This window comes from Pseudophryne corroboree, chromosome 1, assembly GCF_028390025.1.
Source record: "Pseudophryne corroboree isolate aPseCor3 chromosome 1, aPseCor3.hap2, whole genome shotgun sequence".
Classification (NCBI taxonomy): Eukaryota; Metazoa; Chordata; class Amphibia; order Anura; family Myobatrachidae; genus Pseudophryne; species Pseudophryne corroboree.
This window is the reverse complement of record NC_086444.1, coordinates 294,790,198-294,805,951: the sequence shown is the minus strand read 5'-3', so window position 1 is coordinate 294,805,951 and position 15,754 is coordinate 294,790,198. Positions and strand designations below refer to the sequence as shown.

The 15,754-nt window shown below is 49.2% G+C and overlaps 1 protein-coding gene across 4 annotated transcripts in view; it reads right to left on the bottom strand.

The window, feature by feature from the left end:
• The window catches only part of HECTD4 (HECT domain E3 ubiquitin protein ligase 4), a 547,332-nt gene that overhangs the window by 223,851 nt on the left and 307,727 nt on the right, over positions 1 to 15,754 (bottom strand). For all 4 annotated transcript variants that reach the window (XM_063964358.1, XM_063964361.1, XM_063964359.1 and 1 more), the window contains exons 24-25: positions 11,178 to 11,341; positions 2,739 to 2,972 (exon numbers count right to left, since the gene is read on the bottom strand). In XM_063964358.1, coding sequence (XP_063820428.1) covers positions 2,739 to 2,972; positions 11,178 to 11,341 — 398 coding nt within the window. The remainder of the gene's footprint in view (positions 1 to 2,738; positions 2,973 to 11,177; positions 11,342 to 15,754) is intronic.

Sequence of the window (15,754 nt, the reverse complement as noted above, 5' to 3'; positions counted from 1 at the left end):
GCTCTACCTGGCGTAAAGTGTATAATGTGCTCTACCTGGCGCAAAGTGTATAATGTGCTCTACCTGGCGCAAAGTGTATAATGTGCTCTACCTGGCGCAAAGTGTATAATGTGCTCTGCTTGGCGCAATGTGTATAACGTGCTCTGCCTGGCGCAATGTGTATAACGTGCTCTGCCTGGCGCAATGTGTATAACGTGCTCTGCCTGGCGCAATGTGTATAACGTGCTCTGCCTGGCGCAATGTGTATAACGTGCTCTGCCTGGCGCAATGTGTATAACGTGCTCTGCCTGGCGCAATGTGTATAACGTGCTCTGCCTCGCGCAATGTGTATAACGTGCTCTGCCTGGCGCAATGTGTATAACGTGCTCTGCCTGGCGCAATGTGTATAACGTGCTCTGCCTGGCGCAATGTAATGTGCTTCACCTGGTGCAATGTGTATAACGTGCTCTACTAGGTGCAATGTAATGTGCTTCACCTGGTGCAATGTGTATAATATGCTCTGCTTGGCGCAAAGTGTATAACGTGCTCTGTTTGGCGCAAAGTGTATAACGTGCTCTGCCTGGCGCAAAGTGTATAACGTGCTCTGCCTGGCGCAAAGTGTATAACGTGCTCTGCCTGGCGCAAAGTGTATAACGTGCTCTGCCTGGCGCAAAGTGTATAACGTGCTCTGCCTGGCGCAAAGTGTATAACGTGCTCTGCCTGGCGCAAAGTGTATAACGTGCTCTGCCTGGCGCAAAGTGTATAGGAGGTTCTACCTGGTACAAAGTGTGTAAGTGGCACTACTGTGTTGTGGAATGTGTATAATGTGCTCTGCCTGGCACAATGTGTACAAGTACTCTATCTGGCGCAAAAGTGTAGAACGTGCTCTATCTGGCACAATATGTATAACGTGCTCTACTTGACTCAGTGTGTATGGGAGGTTCTACCTGGTACAATGTGTGTAAGCGGCACTATTGTGTGGTGTAATGTGAAATGGCACTATTATGTGGCCACTCCCCTTCCCCATGAAGCCACGCCCCAAAAAAAAAATTCGGACATGCTTTGCGGTATGCGAAGGGGAGCACCAATTAAATTTCTGCTGAAGGGTGCCAAAATGTCTAGTTACAGCTCTGGTGCAGAGTGTCCTGTATACTACACAGCCCAGCAGCATTGCCACAGGAGACCGCCGGTCAGCTAACAGATGCCGGGACCCCGGCAGCATACCGACGCCGGGATCCCGGCAGCATACCGACGCCGGGATCCCGGCAGCATACCGACGCCGGGATCCCGGCAGCATACCGACGCCGGGATCCCGGCAGGGAGAGTGCAACAAGCCCCTTGCGGGCTAGGTCTATGGGTGTCGTGGACACCCACGAGTGGAAATAGTCCCTGTTGGTCGGCATGCCGACCATCGGGATAGTGAGGGGTCGGGATGCTGGAGGAGGTCATGTGACTGTCGGTCTCCCGACCGCCGGTCACATGAATACCACCCGTCCAGACTGCTGCTATCTTTCTCATTATTGCTAACTGGAAATACCTGAGCACCTCCTTCTTCATGGCTACTAAGGGGCTGCTTGGGCAGTATTGGTGCTGGCATGTTATGCTTCTCAGCACTGGACAGACCAGCAGCGTCACAACATGTAACCACAATTCACAGGATACACCGGGGTGGAGTAAGGAGACACCGTGTCAAACCCAGCAGCGCACCCCAAATATCCTGCATCCTAGCTAATGGTTGATCAGGTACAACTAATGCATATCACTGAAAGCTGTTCTAGCATAATTACACTGAGCAATACCATATCTGTGTGTGCCATCCCATAGTCAGAAGTATTTAAATAGCATAATGGAAATATGCTGAGCAGCTAGTATAAAGCAATAGCTGGGGTGTTTCTGCAATGTAAAGGCCCCCATACATCAGCAATCAATTGGGGCAATTTGACATATTGCAGATAATTGTGCAAATAAATCTGCAATGTATGGTATTCATCGATCGTAGAGTCATTCGATTAGAATTGTTAAATCAGGTTCACAGATCAATTGGGGCTGTAGATTGCTAGTGTATGGAAACAAACAGAAGATTTGCAGACCATTTCTAGTAAATGATGAGCCTTTCAAGATTGGCAGATCTGTATTTGTTGAAAATGATCTGCAAATCACTGAAAAATATCTGGAATATATGGGCAAAGATAAGACCCCCAACTGCGGGCGCGATCCCCCGATACCGCCGATCAAATGCGCCAACAGCGGACTATAAAAACAGGCCTGGTCATAGTAGTGTATTGGCATAGTGTAAAGGTATTAAAGATGTTCACCCCCCCCTTTTTTTTATATACATAATTAAATACAGTATAACAGGTCTACTGCATATGGAACAGTTCACACACCACTATGACCTTGTCATCTGGTTGACCTTACAGAGTTATTATATTTTAATATATATTGAAAGGTAAGTAAGCAATATTTCAGCTCTGAAAAACACTACACAAAATAAATAAAACACACTGCATAATGTGTGCATCTCCTTTATAGAGCAATATCCAATTGGCCATAATAATCCATAAAACAGGAAGGGGGGGCAGGGATATCCCCTAGAGAACAAATTAGCAGCTGTAAAGTACCACGGCTAATTGGATATTCCCCACAGATGGAAAATGACCTGTGGGGAAAACCTTTCCGGGTTAAAAAGAAAACACACATTTTATCTAAACTAAGAGAAAATGGGGGCATTATTCTATGGACATGAAAATACATCTTACTTTATACTTGGTCTGAATTGAGGTCGGGCACGTCCAGATATTTCTCTGAGTTTTATCATGATACCAGGAGGAAGCCTGATTCTGGGAAGCTCAAAGTAATTGCCGATTGGGGGCAATAAGATGTCAGAAGGATAGGTAAACTCTCGATCTTCGTCTATGGTAAGAGGCAGTGGAGATGGACTTGGAGTCAGTGCTGGGGACAACGCACCATTGGCTTCTACCTGCCACTGACACCTTGAAAAACAAAGACATTATGTCAGATACACAGTATACAATCAGTATACAATACCACACTTTCACACTCTTTACTTAAAACTACATTTATGTTTTATAAGTTTAAATAGGATGTATTATAAAGGGGTATGGGTCGTTGGGTTGACACACGATAGGTCGACATGCATTGGGTCGACCACTAAAGGTCAACATGCACTAGGTCGACAGGGTGTCTAGGTTGACATGTGCAAGGTCGACAGGTCAAATTGTCGACATGTTTTTTTTTATTTTTTATTTTGGTGTCGTTTTCTTCGTAGAGTGACGGGAAAATAAGAATTTACTCACCGGTAATTCTATTTCTCGTAGTCCGTAGTGGATGCTGGGGACTCCGTAAGGACCATGGGGAATAGACGGCTCCGCAGGAGACTGGGCACATCTAAAGAAAGATTTAGGACTATCTGGTGTGCACTGGCTCCTCCCCCTATGACCCTCCTCCAAGCCTCAGTTAGGAACTGTGCCCGGAAGAGCTGACACAATAAGGAAGGATTTTTGAATCCCGGGTAAGACTCATACCAGCCACACCAATCACACCATATAACACGTGATAGGAACCCCGGTTAACAGTATGATAACAAATGGAGCCTCTGAAGAGATGGCTCACAACAAAATCCGATTTTTGTAACAATAACTATGTACAGGTATTGCAGACAATCCGCACTTGGGATGGGCGCCCAGCATCCACTACGGACTACGAGAAATAGAATTACCGGTGAGTAAATTCTTATTTTCTCTGACGTCCTAGTGGATGCTGGGAACTCCGTAAGGACCATGGGGATTATACCAAAGCTCCCAAACGGGCGGGAGAGTGCGGATGACTCTGCAGCACCGAATGAGAGAATTCCAGGTCCTCCTCAGCCAGGGTATCAAATTTGTAGAATTTTGCAAACGTGTTTGCCCCCGACCAAGTAGCTGCTCGGCAAAGTTGTAAAGCCGAGACCCCTCGGGCAGCCGCCCAAGATGAGCCCACCTTCCGCGTGGAATGGGCTTTTACAGATTTAGGCTGCGGTAAGCCTACCGCAGAATGCGCCAGCTGAATAGTGCTACAAATCCAGCGCGCAATAGACTGCTTAGAAGCAGGAGCACCCAGCTTGGTGGGTGCATACAGGATAAACAGCGAGTCAGTCTTTCTGACTACAGCCGTCCTGGAAATATAAATTTTTAGGGCCCTGACTACGTCCAGCAACTTGGAATCCTCCAAGTCCCTAGTAGCCGCAGGCACCACAATAGGTTGGTTCAAGTGAAAAGCGGAGACCACCTTTGGGAGAAACTGAGGACGAGTCCTCAATTCTGCCCTATCCATATGGAAAATCAGATAAGGGCTTTTACAAGACAAAGCCGCCAATTCTGAAACCTGCCTGGCCGACGCCAAGGCCAACAGCATGACCACTTTCCACGTGAGATATTTTAAATCCACAGTCTTAAGTGGTTCGAACCAATGTGATTTCAGGAATACCAAAACCACATTGAGATGCCAAGGTGCCACTGGGGGCACAAAAGGAGGCTGAATATGCAGTACTCCTTTGACAAAAGTCTGAACTTCGGGCAGTGAAGCCAGTTCTTTTTGTAAGAAAATCGACAGAGCCGAAATCTGGACCTTTATGGACCCCAATTTGAGGCCCAACGACACCCCTGCTTGCAGGAAGTTCAGGAATCGACCCAGTTGAAATTCCTCCGTCGGGGCCTTCATGGCCTCACACCAAGCAACATATTTTCGCCAAATTCGGTGATAATGTCTTGCGGTGACATCCTTCCTGGCTTTGATCAGGGTAGGGATGACTTCCTCCGGAATACCCTTTTCCTTCAGGATCCGGTGTTCAAACGCAGCCGCGGTAAGTCTAGGAACAGACAGGGTCCCTGCTGCAGCAGGTCTTGTCTGAGCGGCAGAGGCCAAGGGTCCTCTGTAAGCATCTCTTGAAGTTCCGGGTACCAAGCCCTTCTTGGCCAATCCGGAACGAGTATGGTTTTCACTCCTCGCCTTCTTATTATTCTCAGTACCTTGGGTATGAGAGGTAGAGGAGGAAACACATAAACCGACTGGTACACCCATGGTGTCACTAGAGCGTCCACCGCTATCGCCTGAGGGTCTCTTGACCGGGCGCAATATCTTTTCAACTTCTTGTTGAGGCGGGACGCCATCATGTCTACCTGTGGTTTTTCCCACCGGTTGACCAGCATTTGGAAGACTTCTGGATGAAGTCCCCATTCTCCCGGGTGGAGGTCGTGCCTGCTGAGGAAGTCTGCTTCCCAGTTGTCCACTCCCGGAATGAACACTGCCGTCAGTGCTAACACATGATTCTCTGCCCATCTGAGAATCCTTGTGGCTTCTGCCATCGCCATCCTGCTTCTCGTGCCGCCCTGTCTGTTTACATGGGCGACCGCCGTGATGTTGTCGGACTGGATCAGTACCGGCTGGTTTTGAAGCAGGGGTCTTGCCTGGCTTAGGGCATTGTAAATGGCCCTTAGCTCCAGGATATTTATGTGAAGAGAAATCTCCTGATTTGACCACAGTCCTTGGAAATTTCTTCCCTTTGTGACTGCCCCCCAGCCCCGAAGGCTGGCATCCGTGGTCACCAGGACCCAGTCCTGTATTCCGAATCTGCGGCCCTCTAGTAGACGAGCCCTCTGCAGCCAATACAGCAGCGACACCCTGGTTCTGGCCGATAGGGTTATCCGCTGTTGCATCTGGAGATGGGACCCGGACCATTTGTCCAACAGGTCCCACTGGAACATCCTTGCGTGGAACCTTCCGAATGGAATTGCTTCGTACGAAGCTACCATTTTTCCCAGGACTCGTGTGCATTGATGTACCGACACTTTTCCTGGTTTTAGGATGTCTCTGACCAGAGATGACAATTCCTCGGCTTTTTCCAGTGGAAGAAACACTCTTTTCTGGTCTGTGTCCAGAATCATTCCCAGGAACAGAAGACGTGTCGTCGGAACCAGCTGTGACTTTGGGATGTTTAGAATCCAGCCGTGCTGTTGTAGCACTTCCTGAGAAAGTGCCACCCCCACTATCAACTGTTCTTTGGACCTCGCCTTTATCAGGAGATTGTCCAAGTACGGGATAATTAAAACTCCCTTCTTGCGAAGGAGTATCATCATTTCGGCCATTACCTTGGTAAAGACCCTCGGTGCCGTGGATAACCCAAACGGCAGCGTCTGGAACTGATAGTGACAGTCCTGTACCACAAATCTGAGGTACTCCTGGTGCGGAGGGTAAATGGGGACATGCAGGTACGCATCCTTGATGTCCAGGGATACCATGTAATCCCCCTCCTCCAGGCTCGCAATAACCGCCCTGAGCGATTCCATCTTGAACTTGAACCTTTTGATATAAGTGTTCAAGGCTTTTAAATTTAAGATGGGTCTCACCGAACCGTCCGGTTTCGGTACCACAAACATTGTGGAGTAGTAACCCTTTCCTTGCTGAAGGAGGGGTACCTTGACGATCACTTTCTGTGAATACAGTTTTTGAATAGCCACCAACACTGCCTCCCTGGCAGAGGGAGTTGCCGGCAAGGCAGATTTTAGGAAACGGCGGGGGGGAGACGTCTCGAATTCCAGCCTGTACCCCTGAGATACTACTTGAAGGACCCAGGGATCCACTTGTGAGAGAGCCCACTGTGTGCTGAAAAACCTGAGACGTGCCCCCACCGTTCCCGATTCCGCCTGAGCAGCCCCAGCGTCATGCTGTGGACTTACCGGACACAGGGGAGGACTTCTGCTCCTGGGAACTAGCTGTGTGCTGAAGCTTTTTCCCCCTTCCTCTGCCCCTCGGCAGAAAGGATGAGCCTCTAGCCCGCTTATTTTTCTGGGGCCGAAAGGACTGTACCTGATAATACGGTGCTTTCTTTTGCTGTGGGGTAGCCTGTGGCAAAAAAGTAGATTTCCCAGCAGTAGCTGTGGAAACGAGGTCTGAAAGACCTTCCCCAAAAAGTTCCACCCCTTTATAGGGTAAAACTTCCATGTGCCGCTTGGAGTCGGCATCACCTGACCATTGCCTAGTCCATAACCCCCGTCTGGCGGCAATGGACATAGCGCTTATTTTTGATGCCAGCCGGCAAATATCCCTCTGTGCATCACGCATGTATAAGACCGCGTCTTTTATATGGTCAATCGTTAGCAAAATATTGTCCCTATCCATGGTATCAATGTTTTCCGACAGGGAGTCTGACCACGCCGCAGCAGCACTGCACATCCAAGCTGATGCAATAGCGGGTCTCAATATAATGCCAGTGTGTGTGTATATAGCTTTTAGGGTACTTTCCAGCTTTCTATCAGCAGGTTCTTTTAGGGCGGCCGTATCCGGAGACGGTAGTGCCACCTTCTTTGATAAGCGTGTCAGCGCTTTATCTACCCTAGGGGGTGTTTCCCAGCGTGACCTATCCTCTGGCGGGAAAGGGTACGCAGCCATTAACCGTTTAGAAATGATCAATTTCTTATCTGGGGAAGTCCACGCTTCCTCACACACCTCATTTAATTCGCCAGATGCAGGAAAAACTACTGGTAGTTTTTTTCTCACCAAACATAATACCCTTTTTTGTGGTACCTGGGGTATCATCAGAAATGTGTAATACATTTTTCATAGCCTCAATCATATAACGGGTGGATCTATTGGAGGGTACACTCGTCTCATCATCGCCGACACTGGAGTCGGTATCCGTGTCGACATCTGTATCTGTCATCTGAGGTAGCGGGCGTTTTATAGCCCCTGATGACATTTGAGACGCTTGGACAGGCACAAGTAGAGTAGCCGGCTGTCCTATGTCGTCAAACCTTTTATGTAAGGAGCTGACACTGTCACGTAATTCCTTCCATAAGTCCATCCACACTGGTGTCGACCCCGCAGGGGGTGACATCACATTCACAGGCATTTGCTCCGCCTCCACATCATTATCCTCATCATACATGTCGACACAGCAGTACCGACACACAGCAGACACACAGGGAATGCTCTTACAGAGGACAGGACCCCACAAAGCCCTTTGGGGAGACAGAGGGAGAGTATGCCAGCACACACCAGGGCGCTATATAACACAGGGATATCACTATACAGAGTGTTTTCCCCTATAGCTGCCTATAATATATATATACTGCGCCTAAATTGTGCCCCCCCTCTCTTTTTTACCCTTTCTGTAGTGCAGGACTGCAGGGGAGAGCCAGAGAGCTTCCTTCCAGCGAAGCTGTGAGGGAATAATGGCGCCAGTGTGCTGAGGGAGTTGGCTCCGCCCCTTTTTCGGTGGGCTTTCTCCCGCTATTTTATCGTTTCTGGCAGGGGTTAATATACACCTATATAGCCTCTGGGGCTATATATGGTGTTAGTTTTGCCAGCCAAGGTGTTATTATTGCTGCTCAGGGCGCCCCCCCCCCAGCGCCCTGCACCCATCAGTGACCGCAGTGTGTGGTGTGCATGAGGAGCAATGGCGCACAGCTGCAGTGCTGTGCGCTACCTTGGAGAAGACAGAAGTCTTCAGCCGCCGATTTTCCGGACCACCTTCTTGTTTCTGGCTCTGTAAGGGGGACGGCGGCGCGGCTCCGGGAACGGACGACGAGGTCGGGTCCTGTGTTCGATCCCTCTGGAGCTAATGGTGTCCAGTAGCCTAAGAAGCCCAAGCTACCACCACTTAGGTAGGTTCGCTTCTTCTCCCCTTAGTCCCTCGTTGCAGTGAGCCTGTTGCCAGCAGGTATCACTGAAAATAAAAAACCTAAACTATACTTTCTTCTAGGAGCTCAGGAGAGCCCCTAGTGTGCATCCAGCTCAGCCGGGCACAGAAATCTAACTGAGGCTTGGAGGAGGGTCATAGGGGGAGGAGCCAGTGCACACCAGATAGTCCTAAATCTTTCTTTAGATGTGCCCAGTCTCCTGCGGAGCCGTCTATTCCCCATGGTCCTTACGGAGTCCCCAGCATCCACTAGGACGTCAGAGAAACCCCAATTAGTGCACCACATTCGCTCACCATGCTTCAGGCAAGGTTACCGTTCCCATTAGTAGTCCACGTGGATCGTAAAGTATGAAAAAGGTAAAAAAAAAAAGAAAAAAATTGTAAAAAACCCATGTCGACCTTTTGACCTGTCGACCTTGCACATGTCGACCTAATGAACCTGTCGATCTAGTGCATGTCAACCTTTAGTGGTCGACCCATTGCTTGTCGACCTAATGCATGTCGACCTAGCGACCGCAACCCGTTAGAAAGTAGTAGAGCAATTTGTCCTCGTTAAGTAATGAGTGAATTAAGAAACAAACTCAACATCCTTTGCTGGTAAACTTCCCCCAGCTGAGTAGGGGGAGCTGAAGGAACAGTTTTCCCTACACATTTTTCAATGGAATTAGAGCAAAACACTTCAGGGCGAATTACCACTATGCATCATGTATGAACAGTTCAATCTGAGGATTTAATTGACCTTTAAAACTTTTCACACTTCATAAAAACACTGGTCAAACATATTTGTCATTATATAGTCTAAACCAGGGGTGTCCAACCTTTCACCTTCCCTGGGCCACATTAGAAGATGAAAATTTAGATTGGGCCGCACATAAAATAAAATAACAGTAACGATACCTGATCATCCCAAAAAACCATAGAAAACATAGTTAACATATTAAACTTACTTGTAGCTGTGCCCCTGTAGCTGCGTCCCTTGTAGTTGTGCCCCTGTAGCTGCGCCCCTTGTAGCTGTGCCCCTGTATCTGCGTCCCTTGTAGTTGTGCCCCTGTAGCTGCGCCCCTTGTACTGTGCCCCTTGTAGCTGTGCCCCTGTAGCTGCGCCCCTTGTACTGTGCCCCTTGTACTGTGCCCCTTGTAGCTGTGCCCGTGTAGCTGCGCCCCTTGTAGCTGTGCCCCTGTAGCTGCGCCCCTGTAGCTGCGCCCCTTGTAGTTGTGCCCCTGTAGCTGCGCCCCTTGTAGCTGTGCCCCTGTAGCTGCGCCCCTTGTAGCTGCGCCCCTGTAGCTGCGCCCCTTGTAGTTGTGCCCTTGTAGCTGCGCCCCTTGTAGTTGTGCCCCTGTAGCTGACCCCTTGTACTGTGTCCCTTGTAGCTGCCCCCTTTTACTGTGCCCCTTGTAGTTGTGCCCCTGCAGCTGTGCCCCTTGTACTGTGCCCCTGTAGCTGCGCCCCTTGTAGTTGTGCCCCTGTAGCTGACCCCTTGTACTGTGTCCCTTGTAGCTGCCCCCTTTTACTGTGCCCCTTGTAGTTGTGCCCCTGCAGCTGTGCCCCTTGTACTGTGCCCCTTCTAGTTGTGCCCCTTGTAGTTGTTGCCCTGTAGCTGCACCCTTGTACTGTGCCCCTTGTAGTTGTGCCCCTTGTAGTTGTGGCCCTGTAGCTGCCCCCTTGTAGATGCCCCCTTGTACTGTGCCTCTTGTAGTTGTGGCCCTGTAGCTGCCCCCTTGTAGCTGCCCCCTTGTACTGTGCCCCTTGTAGTTGTGCCCCTGCAGCTGTGCCCCTTGTACTGTGCCCCTTCTAGTTGTGCCCCTTGTAGTTGTTGCCCTGTAGCTGCACCCTTGTACTGTGCCCCTTGTAGTTGTGCCCCTTGTAGTTGTGGCCCTGTAGCTGCCCCCTTGTAGATGCCCCCTTGTACTGTGCCTCTTGTAGTTGTGGCCCTGTAGCTGCCCCCTTGTAGCTGCCCCCTTGTACTGTGCCCCTTGTAGTTGTGGCACTGTAGCTGCCCCCTTGTATTGTGCCCCTTGTAGCTGCGCCCATGTACTGTGCCCCTTGTAGCTGTAAAAAAAAAACACACACGCACAGACACATACTTACCGTTCCTGCAGCGCTGCCTCCGTCTCCGTCCGCCGCTCCACGTGTTCTTGTACAACCAACTTCTCTGCTGGGCTCCTCTACTCTCGCGCTGCTCAGTCACGTGTGCCGCTATGCAGCGGAGGAGGGCTACACTGTGACTGACAGCGGAGAGGGCGTGAGCTGGTGCTGGTCCCAGCAGCAGCAATCCAATCAGGATGTGCTGACAACTTGCTGGGGCCGGATCAGCCTCACATGTGGTGTCCGTACTCGGGGAAAAAAACAAAAAAACCCTCTGCTGCAGCGCAGCTCCTGGGCCGCATTACTAGCCGACTTGGGCCGCATGCGGCCCGCGGGCCGCGGGTTGGACAAGCCTGGTCTAAACATTACATACACACATAAACAGTACATCATTAGAAGTAAAAGCAAATACACATGCCTCTGTAAAAGCTTTGACCTCAGAAGATCATGACAAGTCAACTCTTCTTTTGTGATCTCTGGACCACTGTACAATATCCGAAGCATGGAACAAGCCAATACAGACAATCCTAAAGCCAGGTCCACCAGAAATGGTAACCCTCCAGATACATCTTCTGAGGATTCCTGCAGAAATACAATGTAAATGAAATACAAATGAAAAACTTGCTTATTATTGAACATCATTCTATGCCTGAGAACTTGAAACCACACAATGGGGTATATGCAATTACCGGCGAATCGCGGCAATTTTTTCGCCCGTTTTTTAATACGACACAATTCGACCGTCGAATTCCGGCAAGTGGGTGCAGGAATTCAACATATTCAATAAAAAACGGATTCGACAGTCCCGCTGTCGAAAAACGGCCGATTTGACGGATTTTGATCCGATTTTTAAAAAAAACGGAAAAAAAATTGCGTGGGGTCCCCCCTCCAAAGCATAACCAGCCTCGGGCTCTTCGAGCCGGTCCTGGTTCTAAAAATCCGGGGGGGAAAATGACAGGGGATCCCCCGTATTTTTAAAACCAGCACCGGGCTCTGCGCCAGGTGCTGGTGCAAAAAATACGGGGGACAAAAAGAGTAGGGGTCCCCCGTATTTTTTACACCAGCATCGGGCTCCACTAGCTGGACAGATAATGCCACAGCCGGGGGTCACTTTTATACAGCGCCCTGCGGCCGTGGCATTAAATATCCAACTAGTCACCCCTGGCCGGGGTACCCTGGGGGAGTGGGGACCCCTTCAATCAAGGGGTCCCCCCCCAGCCACCCAAGGGCCAGGGGTGAAGCCGAGGCTGTCCCCCCCATCCAAGGGCTGCGGATGGGGGGCTGATAGCCTTGAGAAAATTGAAAGAATATTGTTTTTTCCAGTAGTACTACAAGTCCCAGCAAGCCTCCCCCGCAAGCTGGTACTTGGAGAACCACAAGTACAAGCATGCGGGAGAAAAACGGGCCCGCTGGTACCTGTAGTTCGCCTGGGAAAAAAATACCTAAATAAAAACAGGACACGCACACCGTGAGAGTAAAACTTTATTTCACACATGTCGACACACACACATACTTACCTATGTTCACACGCCGACCTCTGTCCACTTGTCCAAGTAGAATCCACGTGTACCTGTGAATAAAATTATACTCACCTCAATCCAGTGTCCGAATCTTTTAAAATAATCCTCGTACTTGGCAAAACAACAAAACGAACACCCGGATCAAACGGACTGAAAGGGGTCCCATGTTTACACATGGGACCCCTTTCCCCGAATGCAGAGACCCCCCCGTGACTGCTGTCACAGAAAGGTCTCTTAAGCCAATCAGGAAGCGCTACTTCGTGGCACTCTCCTGATTGGCTGGATGCGCGTCTGCTGGCAGACAGCGCATCGCACAGCTCCCTCCATTAGTTTCAATGGTGGGAACTTTGCGGTCAGCGGTGGGGTTACCCGCGGTCAGCCGCTGACCGCGGGTGACCTCACCGCTGACCGCAAAGTTCCCACCATTGAATATAATGGAGAGGCTTTGCGATGCGCTGTCTGACAGCTCAGACGCGCATAGCCAATCAGTAGAGTGCCAGGACGTTGCGCTCGCTGATTGGCTGAAGGGACCTTTCTGTGACAGCAGTCACGGGGGGGTCTCTGCATTCGGGGAAAGGGGTCCCATGTGTAAACATGGGACCCCTTTCAGTCCGTTTGGTCCGGGTGTTCGGATTTTTTTTTTTTGCCAAGTACGTGGATTATAATCTGGACACTGGATCAGGTGAGTATAATATTATTCACAGGTACACGTGGATTCTACTTGGACAAGTGGACAGAGGTCGGCGTGTGAACATAGGTAAGTATGTGTGTGTGTCGACATGTGTGAAATAAAGTTTTACTCTCACGGTGTGCGTGTCCTGTTTTTATTTGGGTATTTTTTTTCCAGTAGAACTACAGGTACCAGCGGGCCCGTTTTTCTCCCGCATGCTGGTACTTGTGGTTCTCCAAGTACCAGCTTGCGGGGGAGGCTTGCTGGGACTTGTAGTACTACTGGAAAAAACAATATTCTTTCAATTTTCTCAAGGCTATCAGCCCCCCATCCGCAGCCCTTGGATGGGGGGGGGGGGACAGCCTCGGGCTTCACCCCTGGCCCTTGGGTGGCTGGGGGGGGGACCCCTTGATTGAAGGGGTCCCCACTCCCCCAGGGTACCCCGGCCAGGGGTGACTAGTTGGATATTTAATGCCACGGCCGCAGGGCGCTGTATAAAAGTGACCCCCGGCTGTGGCATTATCTGTCCAGCTAGTGGAGCCCGATGCTGGTGTAAAAAATACGGGGGACCCCTACTCTTTTTGTCCCCCGTATTTTTTGCACCAGCACCAGGCGCAGAGCCCGGTGCTGGTTTTAAAAATACGGGGGATCCCCAGTCATTTCCCCCCCCGGATTTTTAGAACCAGGACCGGCTAGAAGAGCCCGAGGCTGGTTATGCTTAGGAGGGGGGACCCCACGCAATTTTTTTTCAGATTTTTACCATTCCATTAAAAAAAATAATAATAAAAAAAAATAATATTTTTAAAAATATGTAAATAATACTTGTGCCTCCAAAGTAGACAAACCAAGTACCTAATCCCTTCTAATATAAATAGATATGCTATTACCAATAAAAAAAAACACCAAAAAAAACATGTTTTTAAATTTTTTTATTAGATTCCGCCACCAAAGTGTGGCGGATTGAAAATGACGAATTTACTGTGTAAAAGCACTGTTGTCGAATTTCCAAACTTCAACTGAATATACTTTTGGCGAATTGCCGCATTTGTACCATTGCAGAAATGTCGAATTTGACAAATGTCGAATTTGACAAATGTCGAATTTGGAAAGTCCGTTTTTTTGACGGAAAGTACTGAATTGCATTGTCGAATTTTTTTTTTTTGGCGAAAATGTCCCGTTTTTCGACATTTTCGGGAATTCGACCGCAATTGCATATACCCCAATAACAGCAAACAAAAAGCTGCAAATGTGAAGGATTGGACACCCTAAAGAGAGAAGGTGTTCTAATAACTTTTTTATGGTTCAGGAAATGTACCTTTATGCAGGAATGGTTATGGTTGCGGAATAAGATGGCTACTGGTAGAATGGTGTTTCCATACTATAGGTAGAATGGTGCAATGAGCCCTAATTAATACATTTTCTGATCATAAAAATAAGATTTTACTCACCGGTAAATCTATTTCTCGTAGTCCGTAGTGGATGCTGGGGACTCCGTAAGGACCATGGGGGATTAGCGGCTCCGCAGGAGACTGGGCACAACTAAAGAAAGCTTTAGGACTACCTGGTGTGCACTGGCTCCTCCCACTAAGACCCTCCTCCAGACCTCAGTTAGGATACTGTGCCCGGAAGAGCTGACACAATAAGGATGGATTTTGAATCCCGGGTAAGACTCATACCAGCCACACCAATCACACCGTATAACTCGTGATACTATACCCAGTTAACAGTATGATAACAACTGAGCCTCTCAACAATAACCCTTTAGTTAGGCAATAACTATATACAAGTATTGCAGACAATCCGCACTTGGGATGGGCGCCCAGCATCCACTACGGACTACGAGAAATAGATTTACCGGTGAGTAAAATCTTATTTTCTCTAACGTCCTAAGTGGATGCTGGGGACTCCGTAAGGACCATGGGGATTATACCAAAGCTCCCAAACGGGCGGGAGAGTGCGGATGACTCTGCAGCACCGAATGAGCAAACTCTAGGTCCTCCTCAGCCAGGGTATCAAACTTGTAGACTCTTGCAAGAGTGTTTGAAACCGACCAAGTAACAGCTCGGCAAATTTGTAAAGCAGAGACCCCTCGGGCAGCCGCCCAAGAAGAGCCCACTTTCCTCGTGGAATGGGCTTTCACAGATTTAGGGTGCGGCAGTCCAGCCGCAGAATGTGCAAGTTGAATCGTGCTACAGATCCAGCGAGCAATAGTCTGCTTAGAAGCAGGAGCACCCGTCTTGTTGGGTGCATACAGGATAAATAGCGAGTCAGTTTTCCTGACTCCAGCCGTCCTGGAAACATATACTTTTCAGGGCCCTGACTACGTCCAGAAACTTGGAATCCTCCAAGTCCCAAGTAGCCGCAGGCACCACAATAGGTTGGTTCACATGAAAAACTGCTACCACCTTAGGAAGGAATTGGGAACGAGTCCTCAATTCCGCCTTATCCATATAAAATACAGATAAGGCTTTTGCATGACAAAGCCGCCAATTCTGATACACGCCTGGCCGACGCCAAGGCCCACAGCATGACCACTTTCCACGAGAGGTATTGTAGCTCCACAGATTTAAGTGGCTCAACTCAATGCGACTTCAGGAAATCCAACACTACGTTGAGATCCCACGGTGCCACTGGAGGCACAAACGGGGGCTGACTATGCAGCACTCCCTTAACAAAAGTCTGAACTTCAGGCAGTGAAGCCAGTTCTATTTTGGAAGAAAATCGATAGAGCCGAAATCTGGACCTTAATGGAACCCAATTTTAGGCCCATAGTCACCTCTGACTTGTAGGAAGAGCAGAAATCGA